The 14,403-nt window shown below is 36.3% G+C and overlaps 3 protein-coding genes across 3 annotated transcripts; 1 reads left to right on the forward strand and 2 right to left on the reverse strand.

Annotated features, from left to right (window-relative positions):
- LOC125866344 (L-galactono-1,4-lactone dehydrogenase, mitochondrial) lies at window positions 1-8,012 on the reverse strand. The gene is made up of 6 exons (XM_049546695.1): window positions 6,836-8,012; window positions 5,039-5,289; window positions 3,249-3,434; window positions 2,189-2,603; window positions 1,360-1,500; window positions 1-404 (listed from the first exon to the last, which is right to left on the reverse strand). The coding sequence occupies exons 1-6, from the start codon at window positions 7,460-7,462 to the stop codon at window positions 246-248; spliced, it is 1,779 nt and encodes a 592-aa protein (XP_049402652.1). The 5' UTR covers window positions 7,463-8,012; the 3' UTR covers window positions 1-245.
- An 82-nt stretch (window positions 8,013-8,094) lies between these two features.
- Window positions 8,095-9,977, forward strand: LOC125865518 (lycopene beta cyclase, chloroplastic). The gene is made up of 2 exons (XM_049545716.1): window positions 8,095-8,194; window positions 8,290-9,977. The coding sequence occupies exon 2, from the start codon at window positions 8,398-8,400 to the stop codon at window positions 9,919-9,921; it is 1,524 nt and encodes a 507-aa protein (XP_049401673.1). The 5' UTR covers window positions 8,095-8,194; window positions 8,290-8,397; the 3' UTR covers window positions 9,922-9,977.
- A 925-nt stretch (window positions 9,978-10,902) lies between these two features.
- LOC125865927 (beta-glucuronosyltransferase GlcAT14A) lies at window positions 10,903-14,065 on the reverse strand. Its single transcript, XM_049546189.1, has 4 exons — window positions 13,483-14,065; window positions 13,057-13,132; window positions 12,635-12,750; window positions 10,903-11,536 (listed from the first exon to the last, which is right to left on the reverse strand). The coding sequence occupies exons 1-4, from the start codon at window positions 13,973-13,975 to the stop codon at window positions 11,022-11,024; spliced, it is 1,200 nt and encodes a 399-aa protein (XP_049402146.1). The 5' UTR covers window positions 13,976-14,065; the 3' UTR covers window positions 10,903-11,021.
- Window positions 14,066-14,403: the final 338 nt, after the last annotated feature.

Raw genomic sequence — 14,403 nt, forward strand, 5'->3', positions numbered from 1 at the left:
TAAATGTATAACAAGTGGTTTATCGCGTAACGATTCTTTTATCAGTACTTAAAACACTGGCCTCAAGCATATACAGTGCATGGTAAGCATTATTATAAGTTTATAACAATTCCTTCAACTTAACATTCTGAACAACAATATACAAGACAAAAATTTCCTTGCAAAATATCTGCTTTGAAACAGGCATGAAGATGATCACTATCGTAAAAATAAATTGATAAGGAGTTGACGTAAACCAACCAAGATTACACAGCCTCAGAGGAAGGGAAGAGCTTCTCAAGCATGTTATTAGATAGGATGCGGTTTGGGTCCAGCTCCTTTCGCGCTTGATTGTATGCATCCACAGGGAATTTCTTCTTTAGCCTTTCCTGCAGAGCTGCAAGCTCTTCCTTGTCCTTGGGAACCTGGAAGTAACATAACCCTCCATGTTGAGTACCCAATTGTCAACTTTACTTAGAGATTCGACTATCTAGTACTTTTTTATATTTTAAAAGTGAGCGTCTATGAACAAAGTTATATGACCAATATTTTTCATGACATGTAGACCTCATGTTGGAAGATGCATTGCGCTCGGAAATAATTAACTACAAAGAAGCTCACTGCTGTGCTTTGGGAAAATGATTTAAGAGAATAGGAGTAAACACCAATTGGGTGTCTTCCTATTTGCCCCAGTATCTACATTGTTACCAGAACAAAGAACTATGTTTGGTAACATATCAGTTGCTAGATAGTGTCAAAATCCAGAAAGTAAATTTAAAAAGGCTCCAAAGGCCAGAATGTAGACTTCGGCAATTTAGAATGATAATAAAGTAACGATCCCCTAGGATGAGCTTATGCTAGATAATAGGCACTACAATTTTAGAAGCTTGCTTCTCGAAGACACCTCTTCTAACAAGCAGTTTGATGAATTGAATCAGCTCTAGATTATAAAAAAGCTAAAGAAACTAAAGAGTAAAGGCAAAGTGCATTGAACAGGTGCAAGAGGATAGTTCGATCTTCCCATCAATTTCCTAGTTCTTTAGAATTGCAAAATAACAATTAAAGGAGCTATAGCTGCAAAGTAGTGGAAGAAGTAGGAGAAATCTGATCTCTGTTATCTTGCAGAGAGTTTCCTCAACAAAAATGAAGAACCAATATTCTGATAACTTATCTTTTAGATATTCTCTTTTCACCACATATTTCAATAGACTTTGTAGCAGGATGGAGACATTTCCCATTGAAATCTCTTCCCTTGGGGCTACTTCCCCCCATAATAAAGTAAAATAAAATAACAAAACGAAAAAGAGGAACTGCTTGGTTAGCAGTATCTGTATGCCCCTATATAACTGGCATAAACAGATAGTGAGAAATAACTCATACCTCAATCTTTGCCCAATGTTCAAAAGCAGAATAATGATCCCACAACTGTGCTTGCGTCATATGCCTGTAGTGGAAGAACTCCTCTGTGATTTGCCTTCTCTGCCGAGCATCCATGGTTGGAAGATACATGATAATTCCAACCTAGCAACATATTGGAAGAGATATAAGTAAACAAGTAATAAAGCTATGCATCAAAATTATCAGGTCTAAAAAATAATCACAGATTTGGGTGTAAACAGAAAGAGGACTTCACTTTCTGAATAGAAGGTTATCTAGTATTTAACCAAAACTAAATACAAAGTAAACAAATTAAATTGTGTTTAGATAAACTTTATGAAACCCATCCACCCTGTTTAAGATCTATTCTCCACCTGATACTGTCAGCATTGATTAGCTCATCTAATTATCACAACCCATGGACTCAAAATCTCTTCTTTTTTACTTTCTAAAGAAGATGCAGTTGGACCATGGACTTAAATTAGTTAACAGCTCACTATGAACAAATATTTGCATGCATTATGTGCTGAGCTCCTTTTGTCAACCTTAAAAAGAAGACCTCAACCCCAATGACAGAGTACATGACAGCCCAATCAAAAGCAAATTCAAAGAATACACTGGTGAGAATATCCAACTCTTAACAAAAGATCGGTCATGGTTTTTAATTTATCTAAAAGCAGATAAAGATATAGATCTATCATGGTTTTATATTTCATTCATGATTTAGTAGTTGAATTTGTGCAACAACATTTACGGTGATTAATTCGTCTCCAGAATGAAGGACACTTTTCATAAAAGCAAATCATAGATTCACATGTTAAAAAAAGATTACCCATGAGAATATATCATCATCCGCTGAGCTATAAGCTGGACTCATTCGACTTTTACTGCAAGCAGTCCATCTCTGCTCTATAGGTGCAGGGGCAGGTACACTTTCTTTCTCAATGAGCTGCATCAACTCCTCTATGTACTCCAGGTCTTTCATGCTAGGCTTTGACAGTGTTCCTGCAGGGAAACATGTCTCTGATACCCACTGGTGGCCACCACAGTCGAACCCTAAAATTTCATCACTCCAGCCAACTCGATACCCTTCTGATTTCCTCCAGTATTCTGCCTCAGCTTTGTTGACTTTAATTACATGCTCCTTGTTGAGAGGATCCATCGCAAGTAGTTTATCTCTCAGTTCAGTGAATGATAGTTCAACTATTTCAGGTTCATCTGGAGAACCAGAATCAGTAACTTGACCTCTGTAAAAAGTGGTAAGAAATTTATTTACCAAGTAATTAAACATTATTCGAAAAATTGAAACATAGAATTTTCGACATTTCTCCGATAGTTTATAGCCAACATCTCTTTTTATGTGGAAAAATTAGACTACGCGTTTAGTTTAAAATGTTTATTTACTTTGTCAATTATACAAGTCATACTGAATTATTTGTAATCTTTTGCTTACCAAACAAATTTTAAAACTAATTTAGAGTCGTTTTCCTCTGTTACTTGTATTCATCTGCTAATGATGAATAAGTTTGATACAAGATCACAATTTTAAGGCAGGGATTGAAATGTTAGTCCGTTAAGCACAACCTTACAAGTGAGGCTAAAAAAGAATAGCTAAATAAATTCAAATTCTTGCAAATTTATGAATATTTTTCAGAACATATCATCACTGCAAGTGTCTAAATCTTTACAATTGCCTTAAATTAGTCCATCAAAGTATATTATTTCGCTAATCCCACTTCAGGAAAAGGTCAACCGCATAAAGGGGCTTCTCAGTATACGAAAATAGCTGATACTACATGAGCAAGTTCGTCCAACAACTGAACATCATGCAGAAATGCCTGGAAAAAGATGTTCTGAAATATGTTTTACAGGCTAGTTCAATGCCACCATACCTGTACTTAGTCAACGACTCCAAATAGAGATCTTGGACATGCTGCAAGGCTTCTTCTGTAGTATATTTAGGTTTATTCTTTGGTGGACCTTTCCTCTTAGACATAGGATTGCATGTCACGACCACAACTGCATCAGTATATGGAATGTACAAGTATTTGACATGCTTGTTCTCAGATAGGAATTTCCTGAAGTAATGACATGTTAGTGGCATTATTTCACAAGCAAAGGACATTAAGTGAATGTATGTGCTTCACCATGCTATGCATGTGAAGCATGCATCATCATTAACAACAAACTGTTATAATAACATATTTATATAGGTGCAACAAATCATCAGCATTAACATTTAGAAAGTGCAAAAACTTCAACTACATTCCAGGGTAGGCTAAAAAGTACACTTAAAGTTGCTAAAACCAAGAAGGCAAGATAAACTCCATTGGAGCAACTACTGGTCAGTTTCCATTCAGGTCCAGGAAACACTAGACGAGATTTAACTGAGATACCTAGATTTTCTCAATACTGCAGTTTGAAAGGGTACATGGGTTATCGACAATTACTAGCAAGTTGTTTTACTTTTACAAGTCATTTCTAGAAGTTGTTTTGTACTGGATTTTGTCTACAACAAAGATGCACCAGTCAGTGTGCAATATGAGATAAATAATTGTTCACCTATAAGGGACTACAACTCTCACACTATAGTCTCATCATTACTTTCAGCAACTACCCTACCACTTATATTTATCTCTCTTTCATCTCTACTCTTCTCCAACATTTTATTTCTTTCTCATTATTTATCTTCTGTCCTCTCTCAAATGTTCTAGCCCACAAATACAGAAGATACTAAGAGATAGAGTAGCAACAACATACCCGGTGTAATCCCACAACTGAGATAGAGTAGCATTATTATTATTATTTCGAATAATTGCCGTGTCGTGGCCAGCCTTCCCGCACCTCAACTAATTTTATAAGGTATCTGCTACCTCCCGCCAACACGGTTCTAGGTAACTCTATCTACCGAGTTCAAGACTGATGAGAAGAAATCCCCTAGTATTTTGCTTCTGTAGGGATTTGAACCTAAGATCTCATTGTTCTCAACCCACTTCATTGACCACTAGGTCACACCCTTGATGTATATTCTATTATTGTGCATCTTCTGAGTGCATATCTATATAATTTACTTCATCATCAAAGAAAAAAATTAGAGCTTATAGCTCTAGTTATAAGTGTGGACTGAGCAGCAAGACAATCAAAAGAATAGAGAAATGGATGTTGATGGGTGATGGCTGATGTCATTAGCTTTAACTTCTTTATCAACTTGAAAAGTTGATGGGTGGTCAAGCTATTATCCATATCAATTAAAAAAAAAATGGAAGTTGAAATTCACATCTGACGGGGAGTTTGAGAAGAATCTATTGAAAGGAGTTGAAGGAATAGGAGTTTATCATGGTCAGTGAGATTTGTGGATCTAAGATCGAGCAAGCTCGAATTGACGTAGAATATGGGAAGTTTAAAGTCAAATATTTCAAAATATGAGCAATCCTTGTTTCACTAATCACAAATACACAAGCATATGTCTCTCACAATAATACCAACAAAGCTTAAATTCTTTTCCATGAGATCCCTTGTGCTGGGTTTTGGGATGCTTGCAAGTCGCTAGCTTGGATACATTAATATTAACAGGTAACAAGCTGTTTATCAAAGAAACCCTCCAAGAAGGTCCAATGTAACAACTATGAGAGCTTCCCAAAAGGGAAAAGAATTCACTAAAAAAAAAAAAGCAAATATTTACTTGTGATTTTTCTTGATATCTTTCATGTTAGACAGGAATGTATGTTCTACAAGCTCCTGCCTCTCAACACACTGAAGAGTGACTTCTGCAACCACACCAAGTCCCCCCAGTCCACATCGAGCTAGATAAAAGAGTTCTGGATCTTTCTCTTTTGAAATTTCTATTGTGCCCTTGGCAGGGGTAACCAATTTCATGCTTATGACTTGTTCATCAATTGGAGGCAACCTGGCACCAGTGCCATGGGCACCAACCTAACAATTTGAATTCAAAGGAACAAAAGCTTTAGAATTTCCCCAATCAATCCTCAAAAGAAAAACATCCATCTGACTAATCAATATATCAAGTAACTGCTAGTTGGAATAATGTAGAAACTTCAAACAAGTAGCAAAGAGCAGATGCTGTCCTTTTTTTTTTTGGATGACAAGTGAAACCCGCAGCCGCTACCCTTTGGGTGCGCACAGGGTAAAACACCCGCTCCTATGCAATAGCTCACAAACCACATAGGATGAAGTCCTTGAAACACAACATGGAATGAATCGGAACCAGCCTGAACATTTTTCCTTTGATTGATCATGCAAAAGTAAGGTTTTTATTTACATAGGTAGATGTACATCAAGAAAGTACAAGTGTACAGAGTACATGCATAAGCTTACCAAAACACTCATCATGTCATCAAAACTAGAGACAACTTTCTGGCCACCACAAAACAGTTAGTATACAGCAAAGTTATAATCTATACACAGGGAGAACTTCTCCCTCAAAAGCATCCAGTATTTCTTTTTTGGTAAAGTCAAAACCATCCAGTATTTCTCCAAGCCAAAGTATTGCCAGTATGCAAATGTAGTATACTGTATACCAGGCCTCAAACGGTCTTTGGAACTCTACTTGAATTGTAAACCTAGAGAAGGCATAATTATACATGTATAGGCCATAACTAAAGCTTCAGCACTAGCACAAATAAGGCAAAACATAATAAAACATATACCCCAGCCTCAAAAATTCTCACTCCCTCAGTCAATTATCCTAGTTTAATTGGGGATGAAAGAGTTAAGACAAATGTAGCAGCTTGAAATAATTCAAATTAAGAGTGAATTGAATACCAAGGACGCACCCACTACGTAGTCTTCTCTAAGAACTAAAAAAAATAGTTTAGAAGTATAAAAGAGGCAAAAAAAACCAGCCAACCACAAGTCAATCAGGCTATATGAATTCTCGTTGTCCATTTCACTCCATTTGAACCCATTTCATAACAATATTCAATCATTCATGTTCCCTAACAATACAAGTTTAAACATTTTCTGCTCCATTTCATTTTTAAAAAAGGCTTATACATTCTTTACTGACATAAAAATTTCTAGCAAGATTAAAATGACTTCTACCAATCATTGGACCTAATCACCTCATGTAAGCCTATCAACATGAACCTTAATCCCAATTAGATAATATCACATATATGGGAGAAATTTTGGAATGGAAACACTATGTATTTTAGTTAGCCCTCTAATTATCTATCACTTCACTTTTATCTATTAAATAAACTATTCCCTCCATTTCAATTTGTTCATCCGGGTTTGACTTGGACACAGAGGGTAGGAAAGTACAAAACTTTTGAATCATGTGTTCCTAAACTAAAGATATGTAGAATGTACCATGGTCTTAAACTTGTCAGGTGAAAAGTTGAAATTTGAAGAGTAAAGATGCATTCTTTAAGACAAACAAACTGAACCAGAGGAGTAATCCACAAGAAATCAACATAATAAGTTGTATAAAACATCCAGGAACAAATCAATCAATCACCTGAACAATGCCACCAATCTGCTGTTCTCTTATGGAAGCAAAGTTTTGAAGAGTAATCCCAAACTCCTTAATCTCATCCACAAGCTGCTGAACCCGAATCCCAGCTTGAACAGTAACCCTTTTCTTCTCCTTATCCACACTCAAAACCTTATCCATTAACGCCAAATTCACCATCCCAGCTCGTGTTAACCCAATCCCATTCGGCGACAAACCCGACCCAACCGGCCGGATCTTATGCTTCCTCACATTCGCTTCTTTCACTATCCCTTCAAGCTCTTCAATTGACTCGGGTTGCAAAAAAGTCCGAGTTCGAACCTCATGGGTCCCACTCCAATTAGACACAGTATGAAGATCATCCGGCAACGGAGCATACCGAAATAGCTGAGCTTTTTTGTCTCTCGCGTTTTCCGAGAATGGAAAGGAATAATACGTGGCGGCAGCAGAACCTAAGACGAGCAGTGTGTATCCGATGTATTTCCGGAGCTCGGCGTCGGAAGACGGAGGTCCCGGAGAAGATGAAAAGTGACGGGGATTGAAGATTGGGAATTGGGGATTCTGACGGCAGCGGCGGTGGTGGTGGTGGAGAAGGGATTGGAGAGAGCGTTTGGAAGTGCAGGAACGGAGCATTTGAACGGTGTCGTTTTGATGGGGTTTAGAGGGGGTTTAGTGGCAACTATGGACTGAGAAATGAAGAAGAAGATGAAAGGTGGAAGTATTAATTCTTCAAGATTTTTTATGGCTTAGGGGAAAAATGGGACCATAGTCCTTGATGGGATAATGTTGACTAGGAAAGCCTCGTGAAACGAGCTCGATCAAGAAAGTACACGTAGAGATTCAATTCTCGTGATCAATCAATTCAACCATTTATATGATTAAGGTGACTCTGTGCGTTAATCAACTTGATTACTCTCGTGATTAAGATGACCCTCACGTTTAACCAATTCGATCATCCTTGTAATTAAGATAGATATTGACTCTCTTAAAACCTTTTTTTTATGATCAAATTTATTGTATTTATGGGATTGTACATATGCCAATATGTACCCTTTTTCCCAATGATGGAAGGTCAATCAATTTTCACACTCAAATACAATTTTAATTTTAACTTATACTTCAAAATATTACTCCTTATTTTACAAATATAATTCATATCCAAAAATTCAATAAAAAAAAAGGTTCCCCCACCACACACACACACCACACCAAAATAGTTGAAAAAGATAGCAACTTCATTGTTTCTTTCAAAAGGCCATACTCATCTTCACCACAAGCATATCCTTCACCAGCACCAGATTTTTGCTGTAAAATTTTACAACAACAAAAGGATTAGACTTCTTATGTGACCTAGGTGTCTTCATGGTGAGCACTTACTCCAGTATTAGCTTCTGTCAATTGAAATTCTTTTTTATATGGCAAATCTTGAGAAATTTCTAAAGACCTTTTTCATTGTACAGATTATTAGATAAACTATTGGTTCTAGTTTGATGTTTAGAATTGAAAAGTAGGGAATTCTTGAAATCCTGTTTGTAAGTTCAAGAACCTTTGAACCCTTGTTTGAAAATATGGATATATTGTTGAAAACCCCAAATAAGCTTGAGTTTCTGCAACCCTTTCATGGATTTTCAGTTAAAGGTAGCTCCTTTAGCTCTGTAGGTAGCTCCTTTAGCTCTGTAAAGCCTCTGAAGCTTGGTTTTAGGAAATTTTGTGAGAATTGGAGAAGAGGGGTTTGTGTTAAAGCTAGGAGTAGTACTCTTTTGGAGCTTGTACCTGAGATAAAGAAGGAAAATCTTGATTTTGAGCTTCCTATGTATGACCCTTCAAAAGGGCTTGTTGTAGATCTAGCTGTGGTTGGTGGTGGACCTGCTGGGCTTGCTGTTGCACAGCAGGTTTCGGAGGCTGGATTATCGGTTTGCTCAATTGACCCGTCCCCTAAATTGATATGGCCTAATAATTATGGTGTTTGGGTGGATGAATTCGAGGCCATGGATTTGTTGGATTGCCTTGATGCGACCTGGTCAGGTGCTGTTGTATATGTTGATGATGATAGAACTAAGAATCTTGATAGACCTTATGGAAGGGTTAATAGGAAACAGCTGAAGTCGAAAATGATGCAGAAATGCATACTAAATGGTGTTAAATTCCACCAAGCAAAAGTTATAAAAGTAATTCATGAGGAAGCTAAATCTATGCTGATTTGCAGTGATGGTGTGACTATTCAGGCAACAGTGGTTCTTGATGCAACGGGATTCTCTAGATGTCTTGTTCAGTATGATAAGCCATATAATCCTGGGTATCAAGTAGCTTATGGAATATTGGCAGAAGTGGAGGAACATCCCTTCGATACAAGTAAGATGCTTTTCATGGATTGGCGAGATTCCCATCTTAATAATAATATGGAGCTGAAGGAGAGGAACAGAAAAGTTCCAACTTTTCTCTATGCCATGCCATTTTCATCGAACAGAATATTTCTTGAGGAAACCTCCCTTGTAGCTCGTCCTGGATTACGTATGGATGATATTCAAGAACGAATGGTGGCTCGTTTGAGTCACTTGGGTATAAAAGTCAAGAGCATTGAAGAAGATGAGCATTGTGTGATTCCAATGGGAGGCCCCCTTCCAGTAATACCTCAGAGGGTAGTTGGAATCGGTGGTACTGCTGGTATGGTTCATCCTTCAACGGGCTATATGGTAGCAAGGACCTTAGCTGCAGCTCCTGTCGTTGCTAATGCAATAATTCAGTACCTTGGTTCTGATAAGGACCATCTAGGTAATGAGTTATCGGCATCTGTTTGGAAAGATTTGTGGCCCATAGAAAGGAGACGTCAAAGAGAATTCTTTTGCTTTGGTATGGATATTCTTCTGAAGCTTGATTTATCCGCTACAAGAAGGTTTTTCGATGCCTTTTTTGATCTAGAACCTCATTATTGGCATGGTTTCTTGTCATCTCGGCTGTTACTTCCTGAACTTATGTTTTTCGGGCTGTCCCTTTTCTCTCATGCTTCAAATACTTCTAGATTAGAGATAATGACCAAGGGAACTGTTCCTTTGGTAACTATGATTAACAATTTGTTAAAGGATACAGAATGACTTATCAAGGATCTTGTTCAATGATACATCACATGTGTTAATATACTGCTCATTTTTGTTTCAAATAATTTCCATAGTAACATTGTGTTTGCCATTTTACTTTTTATCCCCCTTTCTTCCCTTTTCGCCGAGCATGTAGCGACTAACCAAGGGGGACACGAACACTGGTTTAGTTGGAGCAACAATGATCGCAATGTAAGAGTTCCTGCAAGCAGAATGTTTAGTGGTCTCTAAAATTACAAGAGAAATGGAATGATATGATGAGAAACTTCTCCCTTTCGTTATGTCGTTGTATGAAGATAAACTTGTATGTTCATGTTTATATACACACAAGTAAAACTGCAAGTTTGTGAAAGTATAATTGCAGTTCTAGCATGAGTTGAATGTACTGAAATCCAGGAGTTAAACTTGATGGTTTCAACTTTTAAAGGTCTTAGAAGTGAACTCACATTACTTTTGAAATTATGGATTCAGACTCTAATATTTGTGTACATTTTGTGATTCTTCACATATATCGACCCCCATGTGAAAAATATTGAGTTCAGTTAAACCCTCTAGCTCTAACGATATACAAGTTGAGTTGTGATAATAAACCAAAACCATAGTGCTCAAGTGATGGCAAGTATAATTGAAATATATGATACATAAAATTGGAAACCCCCCACCCAAACATTACAATCCAAGAATCAACATGCAATATGTTGTGTTGAGAGACAATTATTGCCATGTAGTCACTTTCAACATAATTCTTGCCCCTTGTGCAATGAGCAGAAAACAACAGATCACAGAAATAATACCAGCAATGATCATACAACACCTCTAATCTTCAATCATATAGCATGAATTATGATTCATACTGTGTGAAGAAAGAAGACCAATAAAACTGGACTACAGACCTACACACAACACAACATACGCAGTATAATCCCACAAGTGGGGTCTAGGGAACGTAGGATGGATGTACACACCTAAAATAATATGTTCCTTTTCTCATACAAACTAATGAACTGTGACAATTATCAAGAATTGACTTAGGATGATTACATCCTCTTCCACAATTTATTTTATATATTTCCAACAAAAGTATTTTCATTTCCAACTTATCTACACTGCCTCTTAGCAAAATGTGGTGCAGATACCAATTTCTTCAATAATGTTCTCAACCTTCTCGCACCCGTTCCAGGCTTTAAAACGCCATATTTCTCAACCTGTAGATTCAAACAACCTCGAGCATCGTCATTGGAGCACCATCCTCCGGCTGAGAAGTACTGTCCATTTCGTCTTCTAAGAAGATCGCGATCAATTTTATTAAGGACAACGTTGTTGTTCTTGAACTTCCGAGCGAATGGCCTGTTACTCAAGACCATTCTCCTGTAATCCTTCGGACCGAGGGATCTTGGATGTTGTTTCGGGGGTATGTCCCATGTAATGTAGTGAAGATCATGGTTCACTGTGGTGTTCTTGTATTCCTCAGAGTTACATATGACTGTTTGGAAATAACCCTCTGGAGATGACACAAAATTTGTGTAGTAAAGAAGTAGAGTTCTTGGAAGATTTTCCCAGCCTATTATGCAGTATTCAGCAAAGGATCTAGACAATATTGTCCAAGCTGAACCTGTAAATAGATTTTGTGTTGGTAGTTGTTAACAAATTTCAACATGACCCTCGGCTCAAGTAAAACAAATCAAAAATCAAGTATGTAAAGCAAATACAGTCATAAAGAAGTCATGTTGAAAACAGCGGAAGACACAAGAAGCCATATTGAAAGCAAATCTTGAGTCTTACGAACAAATTCAAAAATTAGCAGAATCAAGATGCCATCAAAATAATGTAGAAATTCTCACTTGAACTAAATGTCCCTTAAACCAAGTGCAAAGAATGTGTTAACGGCATTAACATGTGCATTTTCTTGATAATGTAGCTCAAACTATTTTTTTTTATTATCTTTTAATACTATCACTCATCCCGTAAAGAACCGATGTAAGACTCTTGATCCCCTTCCACCCAAGGCTGGATATATGGAGCGTGAGCAATTTGATAGGGGGGCTCAACATCGGAAATGATAATTAGGATGAGTCTTACACTGATACCATGACAAGATATAGACATTGAGCCTAATTCAACTCTAAAAACTACTGTAGTTGTCAAGGGGAGGATTTGCCAAATCTATATAAGCAAACCAGTAACCACTAGTCCATTCTCCAACTACTTACCCTTTTGTGTTAATTAGCTTTTCCCTAATGAGGTGTGTGTCGGATCCTTCAAAAACTATGCATTTTTGGAGGATCTGATACAAGTTTGTGTTACAACAATTTCGAGGGTCCGAGCAACATAACTTATTTTATGATTATCTTGGGTGTGACCCTTCATTTTTGGAGGATTCGACACAGGTGGATGCAACAATATTTTTGGAGGGACCCATGCATTTTTTAAAGATTCAACGTGTGTGAGTGCAACAATATTTTTGAAGGATCCAAGCAACGTAATAGATAGTCTTAGGAGAAAAAGTTGCTCCTCACCTAGGTGATATAGGTAGTTAAATAAAAGTAGTACTTTAGTCTCTCTTTTTGTGGTCTTTTGCTCTCTTCAAGAGTCACATCTCACTTGTAATGTCTTTCACTTTTTATACTTTATATTATAAAAATCTCTTAGAATTTTTTGGAGCCACAAATAATAAATAAAAAGTTAAAAGAAGATAAAGATAAATAATAACCTGTATAAAGCTTGAAAGCAGTTGGGAGACTTCTTTGCTTGATAACCCACCAAATCTCTGATTTGTTTAGAGTATGAAGACCAGGATCTATAATAATTGGCTTTCCTCTCTTATTCCTAAATAAATTAAGATTTTTTTTTTAATTGATATGTACTATGGAATTTCATAAATAAACAATTTAAAATAAGTTAATGATTAAAAACACAACTTCTTAACGAATCATTTCACACCCTAACTATCAGTTGTTCCATGCTTCTACCTGAACTATCACATCGATGTATTAAAACACACCTCGAAGCTGATAAAGTGTTCTCTTTTCCTACACTATCACTATAAAACAACCGATAGTTAATGCGTGAAACTCGTGAAAAAATGATAGTTATTTGTGTCATTTAAAATTTAGAGAAAAAAAAAGGACTTACAGTTTCCACCCCATGTGGCTAGTGTGTTGTACAAAATTAAGATCCCTTGGTAAGTCAGAGAAGGCATGGATCAGATCTGAGATCATGAAACAAAAAAAGTTAAAAAATACATTATGACAAAAAAAAAATGTTTGAAAGAATTCATAGATTTTATTGTAGTATATAATAAACAAAACTAAACTATTTTTCTTCACCACATTTTCAGAAACATTCTTTTAACCATTTTAATTTTTAAAAAAATGTGAAAAAAAAAAGATTAATCACTTGAATCTATCTCTCAAACACAAATCAAGAATCATAAAAAACAGTTTTTTTCTCTGAAATTTCAAAACCCCACATGAAAAAAAATGCTCTTTTTTACAAATATATTGATAAAAATGCAATCTTTAAGTCAAAAATCACAAAAAAAAAAGTCACTCACCATACCATCTTGAGTAACTAGAGGATAATCAGAGGCACTTAGATTAATAAACCAATCCCATTTAGCAATCTTCAAAAGCATAGCCATTGCATGTAGTGTTGTAGCTAACATAGTTGGTCCTCTATATGTCACTAAATTTGGCTTTCCAACAACCCAAACATTATTAATTTCTCCAAAAACAGAGTTGTCATTCACAAATCTTGAAATTTCTTGGTGTTCATTTTCTGGTGCATCTAAATCTAAGTGAATCAAGTAAAAATTACCAGGATGGTAAAGTGAAAAAAGAAGTCTTTTTAGCTTTGGTACATCTCCTTTAGAAGCAGAGATCAAGTAAGCAAATTTTACAGGGTAAGGGTTAGTTGTGGTATTTGAGATTATGTAGGTTTTTTTTGGCTTGAAAATGGTGATGGGTGAGTGGGAAAATTGGGTAGGTATGTAGATAAGAATGAGGAAAAGTGAGGTTAGAATGAATGAAAACATGAAAAATTTGATATCCATTTCAAGATTTGAGGTGAAAGATCAAAGAAAGTTGGGAACTTTGTGTGTAGTGAAGGTAGGCTCTTGTTCTTTGTGCTAGAAATGGAGGACAAAGAAATGGGTGGCTCTAATATTTGGGTAATTGGGTGGTGGGGTGGGCATGGGGGTGGGGTAGCTAATGGCTGTTGGTGTCAAGGGCAGAGGTAGGCTTTTAAGTACCGATTGGACAGAATCTAATAACTTTAGCTCAAGTTAATAATCAAGAATACATCTGAATTATTATCTTTTTGCGAGTTCTATGTTCCCTTTTTCTAGTTGAATTATCTTTATTTATGTATTAAAACATTTCTCGAAATTGATTAAGTCTAATATCAGTTGTTCTATTTTTTAATACGAACTATCACTATCTACTCAATTATGTGTCTTTTAATACATAAATGGTCATAATT

This window comes from Solanum stenotomum, chromosome 5 (genome assembly GCF_019186545.1).
Source record: "Solanum stenotomum isolate F172 chromosome 5, ASM1918654v1, whole genome shotgun sequence".
NCBI classification, from domain to species: Eukaryota; Viridiplantae; Streptophyta; class Magnoliopsida; order Solanales; family Solanaceae; genus Solanum; species Solanum stenotomum.